We start from the raw sequence: 21,501 nt of genomic DNA on the forward strand, positions 1-21,501 counted from the left end.
GCTATACGTCCAGTTCCAAGTTACTGTGCGCGCATTCCCATTTGTCCTTGAGCCTGCGATCATCCTTTCTCAGCGTCCCGAGTATTGAGATTATAGGTGTGCACCACTGTCCCCAGCACCCTGGCATTAGGGGTTGACAGTAGGGATTGAACCCATGACATTCTACTCTGAGCCACATTCCCAGTGATATTTCATTTTTATTTTGAAACAGGGTCTTACTAGGTTGAGTCTCACTTTTTTGCTGACACTTTCTTTAAACATGTGATCCTCCTGTCTCAGCCTCCCGACTACTGGGATTACAAGCGTGCGCCGCCACGCCTGGCTTTTACAAAATGCTGTAATTTTCCCTCTGTATAATGTTTTGTAGCACACATCATGCATCTATACAAATCTGCTAGTATAATGCCAAAGCATGGTACCTACCTGAGCTATCTCATTCCAGCTTCTTTTGTCTCCTAATTCTAGAAGCTGCTATACACTATATTTAAGGACCATGTAGAGCCCCATTTAACTAAATTAGGTTATTTTCTTTATTAACAGCCATGCAGTGATTACAGGCCATGTAGTGACTTTAATACCTATAAACATGGTAGTTGGCAGCAGTTTGCTTTGTTTCATGGTATCTTTCCCTTGAAGGGTGTTTGGTCTGAGTGTTTTGTAGGCAAAGGAATTTTTTTTTTGTTTTTTGTTTTTGGTGGTACTGGGGTTCCTGGAAACCCTTCTACCTCTGGGCTAAACTCCCAGACCTGTTTACACACACACACACACACACACACACACACACACACACACACACACACACACACACACACTTTTTTTTTTTTGGAAACAGGGTCCCTTAAGCCAGAGAGGCTGGCTTTGAACCTGTGCGATCCTCCTGTCTCTCCTTCCCAAGCGCGGGGATTACAAGCGTGTGCCGCCATGCCCGGCCAAAGGAATGGTTTTAAACCTCCTGCTCTTTCAGTCAGTTCATTCTTGTCTCTGATACGTGAAAAACTGCTTTAACCTTTTTCAAAATGGCTCATGCTAAGCCAAGCATGGTGGCGCACGCTTGTCATCCCAGCATTCGGGAGGCTGAGACCGGAGGATCACGGTTCGCGGACAGCCTCAGCTACTACTTAGTGAGGCCCTCTGCAACTCAGTGAGACCCTGTTTCAAAATAAAGAATAAAAAATAGGGCAGGGGATGTAGCTCGGAGGTAGAATGCCCCTGGGTTCCATCCCCAGACCCGCCCCCCAAAAAATGCTCATGCTGTGTGTGTTATGACGTCAGCTTACATGTATCTTAGCTGCTTTTTTTCTGCACCCTCAATCTTGTGAAAAGCACAGAGTACATATTTCCCAGCCCAGTGGTTTTGTGTGTGTGTGTGGGGGGGGGTTCTGGGGATGGAACCCAGAGGCATTCTACCTCTGAGTAACACTCCCAGCACTATTTTTTGCCCTATTTTTTATTCTTTATTTTGAAACAGGGTCTCACTGAGTTGCAGAGGGCCTCACTAAGTAGCTGAGGCTAGCCCGAACCATGGTCCTCCTATCTCAGCCTCCCAAGTACTGGCACTACAAGTGTGCACCAGCATGCCTGGCTCTGCCAGGTGGTTTCTATCTATTTCTTTTCTGGTTCTGGCAAAGTATCCTATTTATACCCAAGAACCCAAGAGGTGAGAAAATCGTGAGTATTTTACTACAGCCTGGCCTTATATGACAATGTACATATATGTGGTGTTAGTGACATCCAAAAAATATGATGAGGTAGGCACAGTGGCACACACCATTGATCCCAGAACTTGGGAGGCTGAGACAGGAGGACTGTAGGTTCAAAGGTCAGCCTCAGCAATTTATTTTTTATTATTTATTTTTGGCGGTACTGGGGATTGAACCCAGATACATTGTACCTTTGAGCTACACTCCCAGCCTAATTTAATTTTTTTTTTTTTTTTTTTTTTTTTTTTTTGCGGGTCTGGGGATGGAACCCAGAGGCATTTGACCTCTGAGCCATACCCCCTGCCCATTTTTTATTCTTTATTTTGAAACAGGGTCTCACTGAGTTGCAGAGGGCCTCACTAAGTAGCTGAGGCTGTCCGCAAACCACGATCCTCCAGTCTCGGCCTCCCAAATGCTGGGATTACAAGCATGCGCCACCACGCCCGGCTGATTTAATTTCTTAATTGGAAATAATCTCACTAGGTTGATAAGAGTCTTAATATTTGCTGAGGCTGTCCTCGAACTTGCAATCCTCGTGTCTCAGCCTCCCAGGTACTAGGATTACAGGCATATGCCAACACTCTTGGCCAGCCTCATCAATTTAATGAGGCTCTTAGAAACTTAGTGAGAGCCGGGCGTGATGGCGCACGCTTGTAATCCCCGCGCTTGGGAGGCAGATGCAGTAGGATCCCGCTGGTTCGAAGCCAACCTTGCTGGCTTAAGAGACCCTGTTTCCAAATAAAAATATAAAATTGGTCTGGGAGTGTAGCCCGGAGGTAGAAGGGTTTCCAGGAACCCCAGTACCACAAAAAAAAAGAAAAAGAAAAAAAAAAAGAAACTTAGTGAGATAGGCTGGGTGTGGGAGTGCATGTTTGTAATCTTAGCATTCAGGAGACTGAGACAGGAGGATCCAGGTTCGCGGACAGCAGCTACTTAGTGAGGCCCTTCGCAACTCAGTGAGACCCTGTTTCAAGAAAAAAAGAGATTGAAAAATAGGGCTGAGGGTGTAGCTCAAAGGTGCCCATGGGTTCCATCCTCAGTACCAAGGGGGTTGGGAGGACTTAATGAGATCCCATATTAAAATTAAAAAGGGCTGGGAGGGGGGAAGAAGGAAATTCTCTAAAACATACAATGTACTTAAACATATCGAAGTCAACCACTAAGCCAAGCAAGGGAAGGAAGGATGGGGAGGGAAGGGTGTGGGAATTGGGTAGGGGTTAAATCACTGATATGTACATGTATGTACACACAAGTTTTATACCCCAGTATGATGTATGAATATAATGCACCAATAAAATTTTTTTTTTTTTTTTTTTTTTTTTTTTTTTTTGGTGGTACTGGGGTTCCCGGAAGCCTTTCTACCTCCAGGCTACACTCCCAGACCTATTTTTACGTTTTTATTTGGAAACAGGGTCTCCTAAGCCAGGGCCCGCGGCTGGCTTCGAACCTGCGCGATCCTCCTGTCTCAGCCTCCCAAGCGCGGGGATTACAAGCGTGCGCCACCACACCCGGCTTCCAATAAAAATTTTTAAAAAAATAAAAAGGACTGGGGACGTAACTTAGGAGCAGAATGCTCCTGAATTCAGTCCCTAGGAAAAAAAAAGAGAAAGGCTAACTCTTCCTAAAATGTCCTGTTCGAATCTCTAGTAAGTGAGTTTTGGATGTATTAGCCTGTGTATGTCAGGGCAGCTCCTGGCTAACACAGGAGCCTTATTTTGGTGGAGTCTCGGCTGTGAGTGAACCTTTTCTTTCTTCTTTCTTTCTTTCTTTCTTTCTTTCTTTCTTTCTTTCTTTCTTTCTTTTTTCCTTTCTCTTTTTCTTTCTTTTCTTTTTTTTTTGTGGTACTGGGGGTGGAACCCAGGGGCTTTTCTAACTCCAGGCTATACTCCCAGACCTATTTTATACTTTATTTGGAAACAAGGTCTAAGTAGCTGAGGCTGGCTTTTGAACCTGTAGATCCTCCTGTCTCAGCCTCCCAAGCACTGGGATTATAAGCATGCGCCACAACGCCTGGCTCCTTTCTTTTTGAAACAGGGTCTTGCTAGGGTGGTGAGAGTCTTACCCAGTTACTGAGGCTGTCCTTGAACCTGGGATCCCTCTTTTTCATCCTCTCAGTACTGGGATTACAGGCGTAATCCACTTTGTGAAGCTGATCATTTTCTTTTTTTTTTCCAGAGCTGTGACTTATGGTCCCTAGGAGTGATTATCTATGTGATGCTGTGTGGATACCCTCCTTTTTACTCCAAACATCACAGCCGGACGATCCCAAAAGATATGCGGAGAAAGATCATGACGGGCAGCTTCGAGTTCCCGGAAGAAGAGTGGAGCCAGATATCAGAAATGGCCAAAGATGTTGTGAGGAAGTGAGTCCTGGCCGCTGCGTGGGGAGGCAAGAAGGCCTGGAGGTGGTGGCGCCCAAGGAAATGCGGGTAGAGGAAAATCATTTGTTTCCCTGCTGCGCTCCTTCCTGCTTTAATATCACAGAAATCTTATCCCTGGAGCCGAGGTGAGAGTTCATTGTCCACCCCTCAGTGAAACGGAGCTTTTCTCCCTTCTGCTGCGTCCCTATACCTGACCCCCAGGATTGTGCATCCAGGTTCCTGTGTAGCCAGTCTCTGTGGTGTCAGCGCAGGACCTTAAATGACAAACCTCCTGATGTGCCCTTCTTGCATGTAAGGTGCTCAGAGGACAAGAACAAGTTTGGCTTTTTATCCCCTAGGTGGTATCGTAGCGTGTGGTTGTCTTTGGCCTGAAGCCCACACACTCCAGCATTCCCTCTGCCAGCTGTTTGCACTGATGTATATTAAGATGGGAAAATTTCGTAAGAATTAGGGTAGTCGATGACAAAGTTGACACTTAGAGACCATTGCTTGCAGGAGGATTAAAGAAAGCACACCTGTAATCCCAGTACTTGGGAGGCTGAGACAGGAGGATCGCACATTCCAGGCAGTCCTCAGCAACTTAGTGAAACCTTAATTTAAAAATAAAAAGGGCTGGGGACGTAGCTCAGAGGTAAAATGCCCCTGGGTTTAATCCTCAATACCAAAAAAAAAAAAAAAAAAGTACAGAAGTACAGAAGCAATACATCTGGTTTAGAAGAAATGCCAGCCCCTTTTTATAGGTTTGATTTTAGCTTTTGAATGTAATGACCTGTCATGATGACATTTAAGTTATTCATAGGGGCTGGGATGTAGCTCAGTGGCAAAGCCCCTGATTATGCAGGTGTAGTGCTTTGGGTTCGGTCGTCAGTTCCAAAAAGACCAAAAAAAAAAAAAAAAAAAAAAAAAAAAGAAGAGCCCTTGAAAAAAGAAAAGCTAAGAATAAACAAAAAACAACCAACAAAAAATGAGTTTAATCATGAAACCAGGTGTGGTGGTGCATGCTTGTAATTCCAGTACTCGGGGGACTGAGACAAGAGTATTGCAAATTTACAGCCAACCTCAGCTACTTAGTGAGGCCCTCTGCACCTTTTTTTTAAAATGTGGCACTGGGGATGGTACCCAGGGGCATTTTACCTCCAAGGTACAACATCCCCAGTCCTATTTTTTATTTCTTTTTTTTTTTGGTCTGGGATGGAACCCAGGGGCATTCGACGTCCAAGCTATACCCCCTGCCCTATTTTTATTCTTTAATCTGAAACAGGGTCTCACTAAGTTGCAAAGGGCCTAAGTAGCTGAGGCTGTCTGTGAACCACAATCTTCTGTTCTCAGCCTCCCAAATGCTGGGATTACAAAGCGTGCGCCACCACGCCCGGCTGATAGTTTTTTTTTTTTTCCAGTACTAAAGATTGAACCCAGGGATATTCTACCTCTGAGCTACACCCCCAGCCCTATTTTTCATTCTTTATTTTGAAATAGGGTCTCACTAAGATGTGGAGGGCAAAGCTGGTGTGGTGGCGCACACTTGCAGTCACAGCATTTGTATGAGGGACTGAGACTAGAGGATCACAGTTCATGGACAGCCTCAGCTACTACCTAGTGAGGTTCTTTGCAACTAGTGAGACCCTGTTTCAAAATAAAGAATTAAGAGCCGGGCGTGGTGGCACATGCTTGTAATCCCAGCATTCAGGAGACTGAGACCGGAGGACCTCAGTTCGAGGACAGCCTCAGCTACTACTAAGTGAGGCCCTCTGCAACTTAGACCCTGTTTCAAAATAAAGGATAAAAAAAAAAAAATAGGGTTCCATCCCCAATACCACCAAAAAAAAAAAAAAAAAAAAGTATGGCTGAGACAGCTCAGTGGCAAAGTGCTTGCCTCATTTGTATAATGCCCTGGGTTTGATTCCCAGTACCAAAAAATAAATAAAAAGTACCGGGGGTATAGTACAGAGATAGAGTATCCCTGGTTTCAGTCCCCAGTACCAAAGAAAACACGAAAGACAGCTGCATGACTCCTCAAATAATTTTGCAACCATCATCAGCTGCAAGGGTACCTTGAGTTCCTTTTGTAAGGTAGAAACTATTGTCTTAGAAACCTCAATGTGAGCCGGGCGTGGTGGCGCACGCTTGTCATCCCGGCGCTTGGGAGGCTGAGACAGGAGGATCGCACAGGTTCTAAGCCAGCCTCAGCTATTTAGTGAGGCTCTCAGCAACTTAGTGAGACCCTGTTTCCAAATAAAGTATAAAATAGGTCTGGGAGTATATCCGGAAGGGAAAAAAAGTTCCTGGCTTCCACCCCCAGTACCAAAAAAAACACCTCTATGAGCAAGGCATGGTGGCATATGCTTGTAATCCCAGTACTTGGGAGGCTGAGACAGGAGGATCACGTATTTGCAGATAGCCTCAGCTACTTAGGCCCTCCACAATTTAAGAGAGACCTTGTTTCAAAATAAAGAATAAAAATTAGGGCTGGGAATGTAGCTCAGAAGTAGAATGCCCCTGGGTTCCAACCCTAGAAACCTCAATGTGGAGACTCAGGGTCTTAGGAACTATAAGCCATGTGTAGGATTACCTTATGGAACCCTAGAACTCAGTCTGAAGTATCACTGGATTAAGCCTTTTTGTATCATTTTCATCTCACTTTATCTAGTACAGAAAGGATCACTTCAAGCCATAGTGCCCCTGTAACAAGTATTGGGGACCAGAATCTCATTTTTGCCCTTCAGGTAGAAGGCACAGGCCTGCAGGAGTTGGTGCATAAGTCTGAAGAGCTGCTTAGAGCCAGACCCAGAAAGTCCTATGCTTCTTCTGGGAGCGTGTTTGAATGGCAACCCTGGTTTTTCTCCACAGGCTCCTAAAGGTCAAACCAGAGGAGAGGCTCACCATCGAGGGAGTGTTGGACCACCCCTGGCTCAACTCCACTGAAGCCCTGGATAATGTGCTGCCTTCTGCTCAACTAATGATGGATAAGGTGTCCTTTTCTTTGTTTTTCTTTCTCTCCTTTTCTTTCTTTCTTCCTCTCCCTCTTGTCTCCTTCTCCCTGTCTCCCTTGTCCCTTCCTCTCTAAGGCTGACTTTGAACCTGCCATCCTTGTTTCAGCCTTCCAAGTACTGAGATTACAGGCATGGGCCACCACGCCCAGCTAGTTTATTCTTTTTTTTTTTTTTTTTTTTTTTTTTTGGTGGTACTGGGGGGTGGAACCCAGAGGCTTTCTGCCTCCGAGCTATACTCCCAGACCTTTTTTTAAAATATATATATATATTTTATTTGGAAACAGGGTCTCACTAAGTTGCTGAAAGCCTCACTAAGTAGCTGAGGCTGGCCTTGAACCCGTGCAATCCTCCTGTCTCAGCCTCCCAAGCACGGGGATTACAAGCGTGCGCCACCACGCCCGGCTAGTTTATTCTTTTTTAAATAAAAAATGGGAGCCTGGCATGGTGGCGCACGCTTGTAATCCCAGCATTCGAAAGGCTGAGATAGAATTGCAGTTCGCAGACAGCCTCAGCTACTTAGGCCCTCTGCAACACAGTGAGACTGTTTGAAAATAAAGAATTAAAAAAATATGGCTAGGGGTATAGCTTGGAGGTAGAATGCCCCTGGGTTCCATCTCCAGTACTGCCCCACTGCCAAAAAATGGGATCATCTCACTCTTGCTAAGTGTTCTGCTGATTATTTAGATTTCTGTTTTGTCTGCTCATGATAAGAGCACTGATCATAAAGGCACAGGCTTCAAGAATCCCAGACCCTCTGGGTGTGGTGGTGCATGCCTGTTACTTTTAGCCACCCAGGAGGCTGTGCAGGAGGATTGAGAGTTCCATGCCAGCTCAGGCAACCTAGGGAGACCCTTGCTTAAAATAAAATCAAAGGAGGGCCGGGCATGTCTTCAGTGTAGAACACTTATTCTACCGCTGAAGTCTTTGCATTCAACCCCAGAATCACAAAACAAAAAGAACCCCAGGCTCAGTGATTTCTCATTCAAACCAGAGGCGTTCAGCCCTCTGGTTTGGCCTCAGTTCTGAGGGTCTGCTCCTTGCTTGGTGTTGCCACGTTCACGTGTGCCTTGCTTGGGGTTCTGAGGCATCAGGGCTGCAGTCAGTGAACAGCTTGGGGCTCCTTGGGCCGCAGCCGGCCGGCCTGCCACCCTCGCCCGAGGTTGTACACACCTCCCCTCACTGTTGCTCTTGTCACTGGCTGTGAGTGTGAGCTTTGTTAGCATTTCTGACATTTCTGTTCCTGTTGCCAGGGAACGAGCACTAGCTGTCGTGTGACCTTTGGTTGGCACATTATTCCCTGGGCTCTACGCATGCCAGGGAAGTGGCTTCTGCCTTATCCAGAGTTATGTACCATCACCATGAGGGTGCATTGGCCTTCAGAGTACTTGGGGCTAATAACTGGCGTGGCACATGCTTGTAATCCCAGGACTTGGAAGGTTGAGACAGGAGGATCACACCCGGTCTCAGCAACATAGTGAGACTCTTTTTCAAAATAAAATTAAGGAAAAAAACAAGGAACGAAAACTGGTAACTGTTATCTTCAGGCAGTGGTTGCAGGTATCCAGCAGGCGCATGCGGAACAGTTGGCGAACATGAGAATCCAGGATCTGAAAGTCAGCCTGAAACCCCTGCACTCGGTGAACAACCCTATTCTGAGGAAGAGGAAGTTGCTTGGGTAACTCAGCTCATTTCTTTGATTCTCCTTCATGGTTGGCATGGTTGAGTGCTGAGTGCCAAAAGCTCAGCCAGGGGTCTACCCTTTTTTTTTTTTTGCCTTTTAAGGAGATGGAGAGGATGAATTGTATAAATAACATCAGGAGTTGTACATACCTCTGTAGTATTTCTCTGAAAATATCTTGTGTTTAGAATACATCTGTCCAGAGTTTGGTGCTGAGGTTTCACCTTGTTGTTACTTCTTCCCCCAAATTTTGAAAGCACCAAGCCAAAGGACAGTGTGTATATCCAAGACCGCGAGAATGGAGCCGAGGATTCAAATGTTGCCTTGGAAAAGCTTCGAGACGTGATCGCTCAGTGCATTCTCCCCCAGGCTGGTAAAGGTCACGCCACTTACTAATGCTTTGTGCATGCGTGCGCGCGCCCACACACGCTGTGTATGTACACGAGAGGAGCGTTTAACTTGGGCTTCTCTCTTCTTTATGTTTTAAGAAAACACATGTATGGGGTCACTAAAAAGAGTGGACAGAGGGAAATTCTATCCCTTTTTTGTTTTCTGTGAAATCTCTCATTTAGGCTTACTTGAGCCTGAGGTAGGTGAAGCGTGTAATCTTGTGTTGTCAAAGGGCACAGAGTAAAGGATGGAGAATAAGGATATGGACAGGGTCGGGACTAGGTTACAGGCTACAGTGAACCATTTCCAGACCTTTAGAGTACGAAATTGCCTCTAGCTTGTGAATACAGGTACCATGTCATCTCAGTTTAGAGATATCCCCTGTTGCTACGTGCATTATGGGCAACATGAATTACACATGGCTTCTTACATGTACTGCTTGCTTGCTTTCTGTTGTACTGGGGCTTGAACCCAGGGGCATGCCACCTCTGAGCTACACCCTATTTTATTTCTTTGGCACTGGGGATGGAACCCAGAGGCGTTCTACCTCCAAGCTACACCCCCAGCCTGATTTTATTTCTTATTTGGAAACAGGGTCTCACTAGGTTGCTGACAGCCTAAGTTGCTGTGGCTAACTTTGAACCTGTGATCCTCCTGTCTCAGCCTCCCAAATAGTGGGACTCCAAGCATGCCCCACCATGCCTGGCGGCCTGTTTTAAGGCAATGTCTCCCAATGGTTGCTGAAGGCCTCGCCAAGTTGTAGCTGGCCTCGAACCTGTGATTCTCTTGTCTCAACTTCCCCAATACTGGTATTACAGGCGTGGGGCACCATGTTTGGATGTTTCCTTGGCTTTTAACAGAACTTTTTTTTTTTTTTTTTTTTGGTGGTACTGGGGTTCCTGGAAGCCCTTCTACCTCCGAGATACACTCCCACGGGCTACACTCCCAGACCTAGTTTATATTTTTTATTTGGAAACAGGGTCTCTTAAGCCAGCGCGGCTGGCTCCGAACCAGCGCCATCCTCCTGTCTCCGCCTCCCAAGCGCGGGGATGACAAGCGTGCCCGCCGCGCCCGGCTTAACAGAACTTTTATGAGGCCTCAGACAGCCTTTGAAAGCAAGGGATGAGCTGAGAAGAAATGGGGGTGTCACACTCAGCCCTGTTCTCTCTCCCTCTCTTGGTCTTAGGTGGCCGGGCATGTTACTCAGTGTGAGGGTCTGCCACAGCGCTTTCTCATCCTCGAGTACTAAGATGCAGAAGTTAGTTTGTTTGTTTTTTCCTGTACTGGGAATGGAACCCAGTGGCATTGTACCTCCAAGCTACACCCCCAGCCCTAGTTTTTAGTGTTTAAATTTTTTTATTTTTTTGCAGGTTTGGGGGTGGAACCCAGGGGCATTTGACCTCCGAGCTACACCCCCTGCTCTATTTTTTATTCCTTATTTTGAAATAGGGTCTCACTAAGTTATGGAGGGCCTCACTAAGTAGCTGAGGCTGCCCGAGAACTGTGATCCTCTGGTCTCCGCCTACCGAATGCTGGGATAACAAGTGTGCACTACCATGCCCGGCCCTCTGAAGCTATTAGAACAGCTTTGTGAGGATGTCGCAGTAAAAGGGTTCAGTGACTAGAAGCAGTCACCATGCAGTGCAGGAACTGGCAGTAAAGCCAGTGCTGGGTGAAGTTTCAAACATCTAAGCATCATTTCTCAGCTAGTGGAACATCATGTCCTTCCATCTCTGTCACTAAAAATCCATGATGGTGCAGGAAAAATGTAACTTCTTTGTCCTTACCAATAGGAGAGAACGAGGACGAGAAGCTGAATGAAGTCGTGCAGGAGGCCTGGAAGTATAACCGGGAGTGCAAGTTGCTGAGGGACACGCTGCAGAGCTTCAGCTGGAATGGTAAGGCCGCTGACATGCCTGGCCCTACGAGTGCCGAGAAGCGGTTGCGTTAGGGTATGTGGGCTCCCTGGGGCCTGAGTGGGGCATTTTCAGGTGGGATGAGGCTGGAGGGTGTGTGGCCTGGTGTTGGGGGCCGGTCGCCACACCAGCTGCCGGGGCTGCTGGTCCTTTCACTTGTGTGTTTTAGACTCAACACCAGGGACTCTCTATCACACAGTACTTGGGTAAAAGAAAAAACACAAAGCCACATCTCAGAACTCCCACCTCATCAGGTCATTAGGAGCAGCTTAGGGGAAAGAGAACAAAGTACCAGGAGGTTCACCCTGCCCATCTGCTTAGCTCAGAGAAGAGCCATTTTACCAGAGTAAGACTTTGCCAAGTTGGCTTCTGGTTGAATTTTTTCCTCAGGCAAACAAGGTAGAGAGTGATTTCCTTTTTTCCCCCCTCCTTAACTAGCATTTTGTGGACTGATTTTTTTCTGTTGTCATTCTAGTTTAGTAGACTGCGTTTAGTGGAGGCTTTACAATTCTCAGAATGTTACAGATTCTTCTTTTTTTTTGCGGTACTGAGGATGGAAACGGGCATTCTACCTCTGAGCTCTGTCTCCAGCCCTATTTTTTGAAACAGGGTCTCACTAAGTTGCAAAGGGTCTCATTAACTATCTGAGGCTGGCCACAAACTGTGATCCTCCTCTCTCAGCCTCCTAAATTCTGGGATTACAAGTGTGCACCACCACGCCTGGGTCAGATTCTTCATTTTTGTATTATTTCTTGAACATGCTACAGAAATCTAAAGAACTAGCCTTGCCATTCTCATTTTTGGAAGGAATTAACTTCCTAGGTTCTTTTATTTGAATATATCATCAGTGTAGAAGAGTGATCACATGTAAGTTTGCACTTGTTAGCCGGGCGTGGTGGCGCTTGGGAGGCTGAGACAGGAGGATCGCACAGATTCGAAGCCAGCCTCAGCTACTTAGTGAGGCTCTCAGCAACTTAGTGAGACCCTGTTTCCAAATAAAATATAAAATAGGTCTGGGGGTATAACCCGGAGGTAGAAAGTCCCTGGTTCCATTCCCCAAAAAAAAAAAAAAAGTCTGCCTTGCTGAATTTTCACAAAGTACGTACCCCTCTGTAACCGGCACCTAGGTCATGTAGTAAAACACATGAAACCATTTTTCTTCTGTGGTATAGCTTTTTTCTTTTTTTTCTTTTTTTGTAGTACTGGGGATGGAATCCAGGGGTAGTCTTATCTCTGAGCCAGCCCTCTTTTTTTATTCTTTATTTTAAAACCAGGTCTCACTGAGTTGCAAATGGCTTAAAAACGCCATCTTCCTGTCTCAGCCTCCCAAATGCTGGGATTACAAGTGTGTACCACCATGCCTGGCTTGGTACAGATCTTTACACATATGTAGTTGTTCTTTACATATCCTGGATATGAGCCCCCTGTTAGACATACATATCATAGATGTATTTGCTTCCTGGAGGGAGGAAAAAAATGGGGGATCTGAATTGCGCTTTTTTTTTTTTTTTTTTTGGTACTAGGGATTGAACTCGGGGACATTCTAGTCTTGAGCTACACTCCCAGCCTGATTTTTTAATTTTTATATTGGTGCATTGTAGTATGCGTCTTTTTTTTTTTTATGTACTGGGGATTACACACCAGGGCATTCTACCTCTGAGCCTCCCCTTCCTCAAACCCCTGCTGCCCTATTTTTTATTCTTTATTTTGAAACAGGGTTTCACCAAGTTGCGGAGGGCTTCACTAAGTAGTTAAGGCTGGCCAGGAACTTGCAATCCTCCTGTCTCAGCCTCTCAAGTACTGGGATTACAAGCGTGTGCCACCACACTTGGCTGGTAGTATACATCTTAACGGGATACAAGATGACAGAGACATGTTATTTTTTATTTGGAAACAGAGTCTTGCTGAGTTGCTGACAGCCTTACTAAGTTGCAGAGGCTGGCTTTGAACCTGTGCTCTTCCTGTCTCAGCTTCCTAAGTACCGGGGTTATAGACGTGCTCAACTTGTGCTGAAGTGGTTCCTGCACTGACAAAGGGTGAATTGGTACTGGTGTCAGGCGTGCCGCCCTGGGTGTCTAAGAGGTGTCATTGTCAGGTTTGAGAACTCATTTGTTCCTTCCTGGGTTTCAGGTCGTGGATTCACAGACAAAGTAGATCGACTAAAACTGGCAGAAATCGTGAAACAAGTGATAGAAGAACAGACCGCTTCCCACGAACCCCAGTAACGACAGCTCCAAGCTTTGTTTTTAACAGTTTGAAAATTATTATTTCATGTATAAAGTAATTTTTATGTAAATTAATAAATCATAATTTCATGTCCACATTGCTTAAAGTTGCTATAAAGATTTAGGTACAGGATTTACTAACAGCATAGTTGTTTTAGGGAGAGCTCAATTCCTAGAGACAGTATTACTTTAGGACTGTTTGCTCTTATATTTGTAAGATGATAGATGCTCATCAAGCCAGATTGTTTTATTTGTAATAAAGTATACAAAAACCACTTGCCAGAGTTAAAGGACCAACTACTGATCTTTCTGCTTAGTAAACAGTTGAATCAAGTACTGTGGAACCTGGTTTCAGTTGCCCTGTGTATTTACTTTCTGTACTTTGAGAGATTAGCGCTAGCACCAGAAATTAGCGTGGCTCAGTAGTTGCAGATCCCTCCTGGAATTCGCAGGATGCACACTCAGGGCCAAAGGAACCACCTTCCGTGATAGAAGAGGCACGAAACTGTCCTCATTCCTTTTGCTTCTAGTCCCCAGAGAAAAGTGGCAGCATTGCTTTTTTGTTCTATCTGTTTAAACAGTATTGGTGACGGTGGGCATAGTGGTGCACGTTTATAATCCCAGTGCTTAGGAGGCTGAAACAGGAGGATTACAGGTTCGAGCCGGCTTCAGCAACTTAGTGAGACCCTGTTTCCAAATAAAATATAAAATAGGGGTGTTTCCTGGAGGCAGAAGGCTCCTGGGTTCCATCCCAGTAGCACACACACAAAAAAGTATTGGTGTCTTATAAAATTGAATGGATTCACGTTGGGGATCATTCTTTACATGTTTAACTGTTTAACCAGCGCTTCCCTCCTCCTTCCCTGAGGTTCCACCTTGTCCTCTCTCCCTGTGGCCCTCACCACGTCCATCACTTCTTGTTTCCTCTCCTTGTTCTTTTAGCCCTCTTTGGGGACGATTTTCCTAAAAAATGTTACATTTGACAGAAACTGGGGGGTGGGTACTAGGGATTGAGTCCAAGGGCACACAACCTCTGAACTACACCCCAACCCTTTTTTATATGGGAACACAGTCTTGCTAAGTTGCTGAGGCTGGCTTTAAACTTGCAATCCTGCCTCAGCTTCCCAAGTACTGGGATTATAGGCATGTGACACCATACCCAACTCAGTTTTTTCCTTTTTAAAATTGCACTTTTTCGGCCGGGCGTGGTGGCTCACACTTGTAATCCCCGCACTTGGGAGACTGAGATAGGAGGATCACACGGGTTCGAAGTTAGCCTCAGCTACTTAGTGAGGCTTTCAGCAACTTAGTGAGACCCTCTTTCCAAATAAAAATATAAAAATAGGTCTGGGAGTATAGCCCGGAGGTAGAAAGCCTCTGGGTTCCATCCCTAGTACCACCACTAAAACTGCTCTTTTTCTCTAATGTTTCTGCCTGGCTTTTTTGTTAGCATTCCACGTGCTGTGTTTACTTTCTTCAGTACCTTCATTTTCAGGAGGCATAGTTCTGTTCCAGAGAATAGCTGTTTGGGTGGAAAATAAGGCTGGATGCTTTTTTTATTGTGCATATGAGCACAACACTTTTTTTTTATTTTGGTCCTGGGGATGGAACCCAGGGGCATTGTACCTCCAAGCTACACCCCAGCCCTATTTTTTATTTATTTTAAAACAGGATCTCACTGAGTTGCAGAGGGCCTAAGTAGCTGAGGCTGCCTGTGAACCACGATCCTCCTGTCAGCCTCCTGAATGCTGGGATTACAAGCTTGTGCCACCACGCCCGGCGCCATTTTTTATTCTTTAGTTTGAAACAGAGTCTCATTGAATTGCAAAGGGTCTAAGTAGTAGCTGAGGCTATCTGCAAACTGCAATCCTCCCGTCTCAGCCTCCCAAATGCTGAGATTACAAGTGTGCACCACCACGCCCAGCTCTATGCTATAAATATTTGACTTAATATAAATTTATGTATGATAAAAATGTAGTCTTATTTTAGTTAATCTTTTTTTTTTTTTTTGGTGGTACTAGGGGTGGAACCCAGTGGCTTTCTACCTCCAGGCTACACTCCCAGACCCATTTTATACTTTATTTGGAAACAGGGTCTCACTAAGTTTCTGAGAGCCTCACTATGTAGCTAAGGCTGGCTTTGAACCTGTGCGATCCGCCTGTCTCAGCCTCCCAAGCACGGGGATTACAAGCGTGCGCCACCACGCCCAGTTTATTTTAGTTAATCTTAAAATGCAAAGGAGAATGAAAGAGTAGACAAAAATTCAGTGGTGGCACACAGTTGTAATTCCAGTACTTTGGAAGCTGAGACAGCAGGATCACAGGTTCGAGGTCAGCCTCAACAATTTAGCGAGACTCTCAGCAACCTAAGGAAACCCTGCTGCAAAATAAGTAAATAAATAAACGGCTGGGGAGATAGCTGTGAGGTAGAACACTGCTGGTGACTGTTTCAAATTAAGAATAAAATAGGAGTGGGGGTACAGCTTGAAGGTAGAATGCCCCTGGGTTCAATTCCCAGAAATACACACACACACACACACACACACACACACACACACACACACTGCCAAATAACAAATAACATCAAGGACATAAAATACAATGGGCTTGGGATGTGGCTTTAGGGTATAGCAGTTGCCAAGTACGCACCAGGCTCTGTGTTGAGGCCCCACTCACCCCCAAAAACAAATACCAACAACCAAAAAAACCCAAATTTGAGGACTTTCACAGACACTATTTTTTAGTTGTAAAAGTAAAAAAAATTTTAGAGGTCTTACAGAGTCCACTTTTATTTTCTTGATGAAATGGTATTTCTTGATGAAACTACATACCTCAATTGTGCATTTTATTTTTATATTGAGGCAGTTGAGGAGTAATTGAATTTTTTTTGTGTGGTGCTGGAGATTGAACCCAAGGGCATTCTACTTCTGAGCTATTCCCCCAGCCCTATTTTTTTGGGGGGGTGGTGCTGGGGATGGAACCCTTCTACCTCCAGGCTACACTCCCAGACCTAGTGTGTGTGTGTGTGTGTGTATACACACACACACACACATATTTTTTTCATTTTTTTTCGGGTTTTAGGATGGAACCCAGGGGCATTTGACCTCCGAGCTATACCCCCTGCCCTATTTTTATTCTTTATTTTGAAACAGGGTCTCACTGAGTTGCAGAGGGCCTCACTAAGTAGCTGAGGCTGTCCAAGAACCACGATCCTCCAGTCTCAGCCTCCCGAATGTTGGGATTACAAGCGTGCGCCACCACGCCCAGCTCTATTTTTTATATTTTATTTGGAAACAGGGTCTCCTAAGCCAGCACTGCTGGCTTCGAACCTGCACCATCCTCCTGTCTCTGCCTCCCAAGCACGGGGATTACAGGTGTGCGCCACCACGCCCGGTTTATTTTTTAGGTTGAAACAGGTCTCTCTTGGTTGCTGGGATCGTCACTAAATTGCTGAGGCTGGCTTTGAACCCATGATCCTCCTCTTTCAGCCTCCCAAGTACTGGGATTACAGGTATGCACTACCATGCCTGGCTAAAATTTTTATTATTTTTTGGTACTGGGCATTGAACCAAGGGGCTGGCAGGTGCTAGGCAAGTATTCTACCACTAGGCTTTATCACCAGCCAAATAACTGAACTCTTACCCCTGTCTCTAAGATATATTCCATGGTGGAAATAAGATTAATTCATTTAACACATATCTGTGCCTTAGAGAAACTTCTTGGTAGAGGAAAGTTGTTTATATATAGATATAACATTTATTGTGAACAAATGGTAATAAGGGAAATTTTGATCCTTGTACAGTTTTTCTTGAGTGGATTAAAAGAAACAACTGACAAAGGAGGTTGAACTGAGAAATAGTACCCTGAGTGTTATAGAAATGAGAAGGTGAAGCCATGGGCAACAGAGAACTCTGTCCTGCTCAGAAATCTCTAGAGAATCCCACCCCCTCCCCCGGGGCCCCTGCCAGAATGTTGGGTTTCAAAGAATGAGATTAAGAGATAGCAGGAGCAGTGTCATCTGGGAAGATAAAGCGTAATTTGTCTGTGTTAAGGTATTGAATGAATCACTATGGGCTTTCTACCTAGTTAATCTATCTGTGATCGTCAAGGGAATTAAGCCAAGGAAACTAAAGCTGTTGCTGTTGAGAGAAATTTCTGTAATACGGACACTCCCAAGAGAGACACAGTAATGGAAAGAGATACAGCCCAAAGGTAGTAAGATTCAGACTTGGATGGTCACTGACCATAAAGGATCCAGCACAGATCTGGGGAAAATACCTTCTCTTGAGAATCGTCATGTCAGCAGGAGTTGTTGCCAGTGAACGTAGACTCGACTCTACCAACTGATTCATTTGGACCATGTCAGCGTGGGCACCATTGAGAAATTCTGCCTCCATTCTGCCATCTCTATGGGACAATCAAGTGGCCTTGAAAGAAGCTAAGAGAAAGTTAGAGACTTGGGCTTCCCAGAAGTGTTGCTTGAGGCTGGGGCCAGTGCTGGAACATTCATGTGTCAGGTTAAGGGTCTTCATGATGTTACTTTTTCTGCCAAACATCTACTGTCACCAAAAGTTGGTAGATTACTCTTCGTACGAAACAGTCATCCCAGAGAGCCTGGCAGTCAAGGGAAGTGGCGAGCCGGGGGAAAAGGCATCCTATGTGCTCCGTGTGCAGGGCCAGAAACAGGTGGTGCACCTGAGAGTGAAGAGAGACCATTTTGTGACTAACTTCCCGGTCTACAGTTACCACAACGGCATCCTGGGGCGAGAAACGCCTTCCGTCTCACGTGACTGCCACTACGAAGGCTACATAGAAGGAGTGCCAGGTTCTTCTGTGTCTGTCAACACCTGTTCGGGCCTCAGGGGCATCCTGGTTAAGGAGGACACATCGTATGGCATCGAGCCCCTGCTTTCTTCCACACGGTTTGAACACGCGCTGTACACCGTGGCAGGTCAAGGGCGAGCTTCCTGTGGGGTCACCTCCAGAGACGGCCGAAGGGTGTCCAGCAGCCGGCAAAGAGGGCACAGGAAGCCTCACGTGCCGGCGCCGTCCTACTTGTGGTCACACACCAAGTATGTGGAGATGTTTGTTGTGGTCAGCAACCAGCGGTTCCAGATGTGGGGCAGTAACGTCAGTGAGACAGTCCGCAGAGTGGTGGACGTCATTGCTCTGACCAACAGCTTCACGAGGGGACTAAACACGCGGGTGGTGCTGGCTGGAATGGAGATCTGGACCGAGGGGGACCTGATAGAGGTCCCGGTGGACCTGCGAGTCACACTCAGGAACTTCAACAGCTGGAGACGAGAGCAGCTCTCCCACCGTGTGCATCATGATGTCGCCCACATGATCGTTGGGCACCATCCCGGGGAGAGCAGGGGCCAGGCGTTTCTCAGTGGCGCCTGCTCCAGCGGTTTTGCAGCGGCCGTTGAGTCCTTCCACCAGGAAGACGCCCTCCTGTCTGCGGCGCTCATGGCCCACGAGCTCGGGCACAACCTGGGCATTCAGCACGACCACTCGGACTGCATTTGTAAAGAGAGCCCCCTTTGCCTCATGCGTGAAAACATCACTAAAGGCGGCGGCTTCAGCAGCTGCAGTTTTGACTACTTCTACCATTTCCTGCAGGAACACAAAGGGGCCTGCCTGTTTAACAGGCCGTGGCATGAAATCCACAAGCGTCAAGCCTCCACTTGTGGAAATGGTGTGGTGGAGGGCTCAGAGAAGTGTGACTGTGGGCCAACCTGTGACAGTCACCCGTGCTGCGAGCCAACATGTCAACTGAAGGCAAATGCACAGTGCAGCGATGAGCTCTGCTGCCATAACTGTACCTTCAAGAGTAAGGGGACCTTGTGCCGTCCTGTTCAAGACGAGTGTGATCTCCCTGAATACTGTAACGGTAATTCTGCAATATGCCCCGATGACTGGTACAAGGAAGATGGCACATATTGTAGCAGAATTTATTACTGCTCAGGGGGTAGGTGTAAGACCCGTGACAAGCAATGTGCCGATATATACGGGTACCCTGCAAGATCAGCCCCAGAAGACTGTTACATGTTAATGAACAGAAAAGTGAGCCGGTTTGCAAACTGTGGTCGCCCCACTGTAGATTCCCCAGAGTATGTTAGGTGTATAGGTGATGATATCTTTTGTGGAAAACTTATATGTACAGATGTTCAATACCTTCGATCACTCAAACCCCAACATACGGTGATCCAGGTCAGTTCTGGAGATGACTGGTGCTGGAGCATGGATGCCTTCAATATCACTGACATCTCTGATGATGGAGATGTGCAGAGTGGCACTTACTGTGCCCCAAACAAAGTCTGCATGGATTCCTCCTGCGTGGATCAAGCTGTGCTTGGGTACAACTGTAAACCACAGCTCATGTGTAACGGGAAAGGAGTGTGTAACAATCTGGGACACTGCCACTGTGATGATGGCTTTGCACCTCCTGACTGTAGACATCTAGGAAATGGGGGTAGTGTGGACAGTGGCCCTTCTGGTATGCCAGAGGATCCAAATATATATACAGATACAAGCAGCAGTGTCATTTCTACTAGGAGTGATGAAAAACAACTTAAGTTGCTGTTCCTCCTTGTCCCTGTATTTATCTTTATATTGCTATGTGGCCTAATGTTAATTGCCTACCTCTGGTCTGAGGTAGAGTCAGTGGTGGTATCTGCAGGGAAGGGATCAGAGATGTCAACCGAGACCTCACTCCCATCAGAGGTGTCTGAGCCGGAGGAGCCCCCTCCGCCCGAGGAGGCCCCTCCGCCCGAGGGGGCCCCTCCTCCCGAGGAGGCCCCTCCCGAGGCCCCTCCGCCCGAGGGGGCCCCTCCTCCCGAGGGGGCTCCCCCGCCGGAGGGGGCTCCCCCTCCGCCAGAGGCCCCCCCACCCGAGGGCGCTCCGCCCCCGCAGGAGCCCCCCCCTCCACCTGAAGCCCCCCCCCCTCCACCACCACCCCCCGGGGAAGCCCCTCCGCCCCCGCCCCCGCCCCCTCCGCCCCCGCCCCCGCCCCCTCCGCCTGCATAGTCCTAACCACCTGCCGCCCCAGAAGAATCTCAGGAAGCAGCTGAAGGTCACGACAAATCAAAGGCGAAACTTTAGTGGAGGGTGAAAGCGAGCCTGTCAAGAGAGGCCAGTGAGATGTGAGAGCGGGCTCTGCGGCGGCTCTTACCCGGAAGCTCATGATTCATTTTGGTAAATCGGTTATATTTTCATCTACAAAATCACACCTAAAATTGTCCATATTTGTTTGCATATTTCATAAAAAGATTTTATTTAAGCTCTTCTCACGGATCGCTGCTATCAACATACATCTTGCGTCCAATAGGGCCAATTCAGAGTCCCCTGAAGTCGTTTTTTGGGGTATGGTATATTCCATCTGCATTGTTTGGCAGCATATTACCGCACCTGTGTTGTTATCAGGTAGCAATATTACTCATCACGTGACAGTCATAAGTACTGTCTTGCTAGGAATGTTATTTGATTGGAATAATTTGCCTTGTCCAATTTTGTTCCAGAAATAAAGGTGGTTTTAAATAAATAAAAGGCTTTTTTCTTATTTTCTTTTCAGAAGAGGTATCATCCAGACTTGTAGGCAGCCTAGTCCTGGGGGCTCCATTGTCTGGCTGTCCTCTCAAAGGGACTGGGTCATGGAGGCCTTGCAGGGCCAGGCCAAGTGCTGAGGAGGAAGACAGCCTAGGACGGGAGCCCTGGGCATAGTGCCAAGTTCACGCCTCAGGTGTTTGTTTTTCATTTGATTCCTTTCAGTTTTTCTGATAAATCTCATATTTTGTACACTGATTAAGCACTGTCAGGAGCATCTGTCTACATAAGAAACTATGATGTGGTAACTTCTTTACGAAACAAGCACAGAGCATTATTATTTGTGTGTGTGTGTGTGTGTGTGTGTGTGTGTGTGTGTTACTGGGGATTAACCAAGGGGTATTCTACCTCTGAGCTACATCCCCAGCCCTATTTTATTTTATTTTTTAAACAGGACCTCATTAGGTTGCTGAAAGTCTAACTACTTACTTGAGACTGTCTTCCAACCTGTGATGCTCTTGCCTCCGCTTCCCACGTGCGCCAGCATGCCCAACTAGAGCACACTTTATAATCTGTACGTAATATGTGATTTTTTCTGTGCCAGGTGCCATTTCCAACACTTCACATTTGCGGTCTTTATCTTCTCTCCTGTAATGAGGAGACAAAAGAGTTTGCTG

At 46.5% G+C, this 21,501-nt stretch overlaps 2 protein-coding genes across 10 annotated transcripts in view; both read left to right on the forward strand.

Moving 5' to 3' along the window:
• Positions 1-13,280, forward strand: part of MAPKAPK5 (MAPK activated protein kinase 5) — a gene marked incomplete at both ends in the record, with an annotated part of 32,543 nt that extends 19,263 nt beyond the window's left edge. For 5 of the 9 annotated variants that reach the window (XM_080717358.1, XM_080717360.1, XM_080717361.1 and 2 more), the window contains 6 exons: positions 3,876-4,063; positions 6,929-7,049; positions 8,616-8,746; positions 9,007-9,128; positions 10,933-11,037; positions 13,186-13,280. In XM_080717358.1, the coding sequence (XP_080573484.1) occupies positions 3,876-4,063; positions 6,929-7,049; positions 8,616-8,746; positions 9,007-9,128; positions 10,933-11,037; positions 13,186-13,280 (762 nt within the window). The remainder of the gene's footprint in view (positions 1-3,875; positions 4,064-6,928; positions 7,050-8,615; positions 8,747-9,006; positions 9,129-10,932; positions 11,038-13,185) is intronic. The other 4 variants (XM_080717357.1, XM_080717359.1, XM_080717363.1 and 1 more) reach the window with 1 other exon arrangement.
• A 4,358-nt stretch (positions 13,281-17,638) lies between these two features.
• Positions 17,639-20,308, forward strand: LOC308278130 (disintegrin and metalloproteinase domain-containing protein 1-like; the record flags this gene model as incomplete). Its single annotated transcript, XM_080717755.1, has 2 exons — positions 17,639-19,778; positions 20,004-20,308. The coding sequence occupies 2 exons, from the start codon at positions 17,639-17,641 to the stop codon at positions 20,306-20,308; spliced, it is 2,445 nt and encodes an 814-aa protein (XP_080573881.1).
• Positions 20,309-21,501: the final 1,193 nt, after the last annotated feature.

Source organism: Muscardinus avellanarius (genome assembly GCF_963383645.1).
Source record: "Muscardinus avellanarius genome assembly, chromosome: 21".
In the NCBI taxonomy this organism is placed as follows: domain Eukaryota; kingdom Metazoa; phylum Chordata; class Mammalia; order Rodentia; family Gliridae; genus Muscardinus; species Muscardinus avellanarius.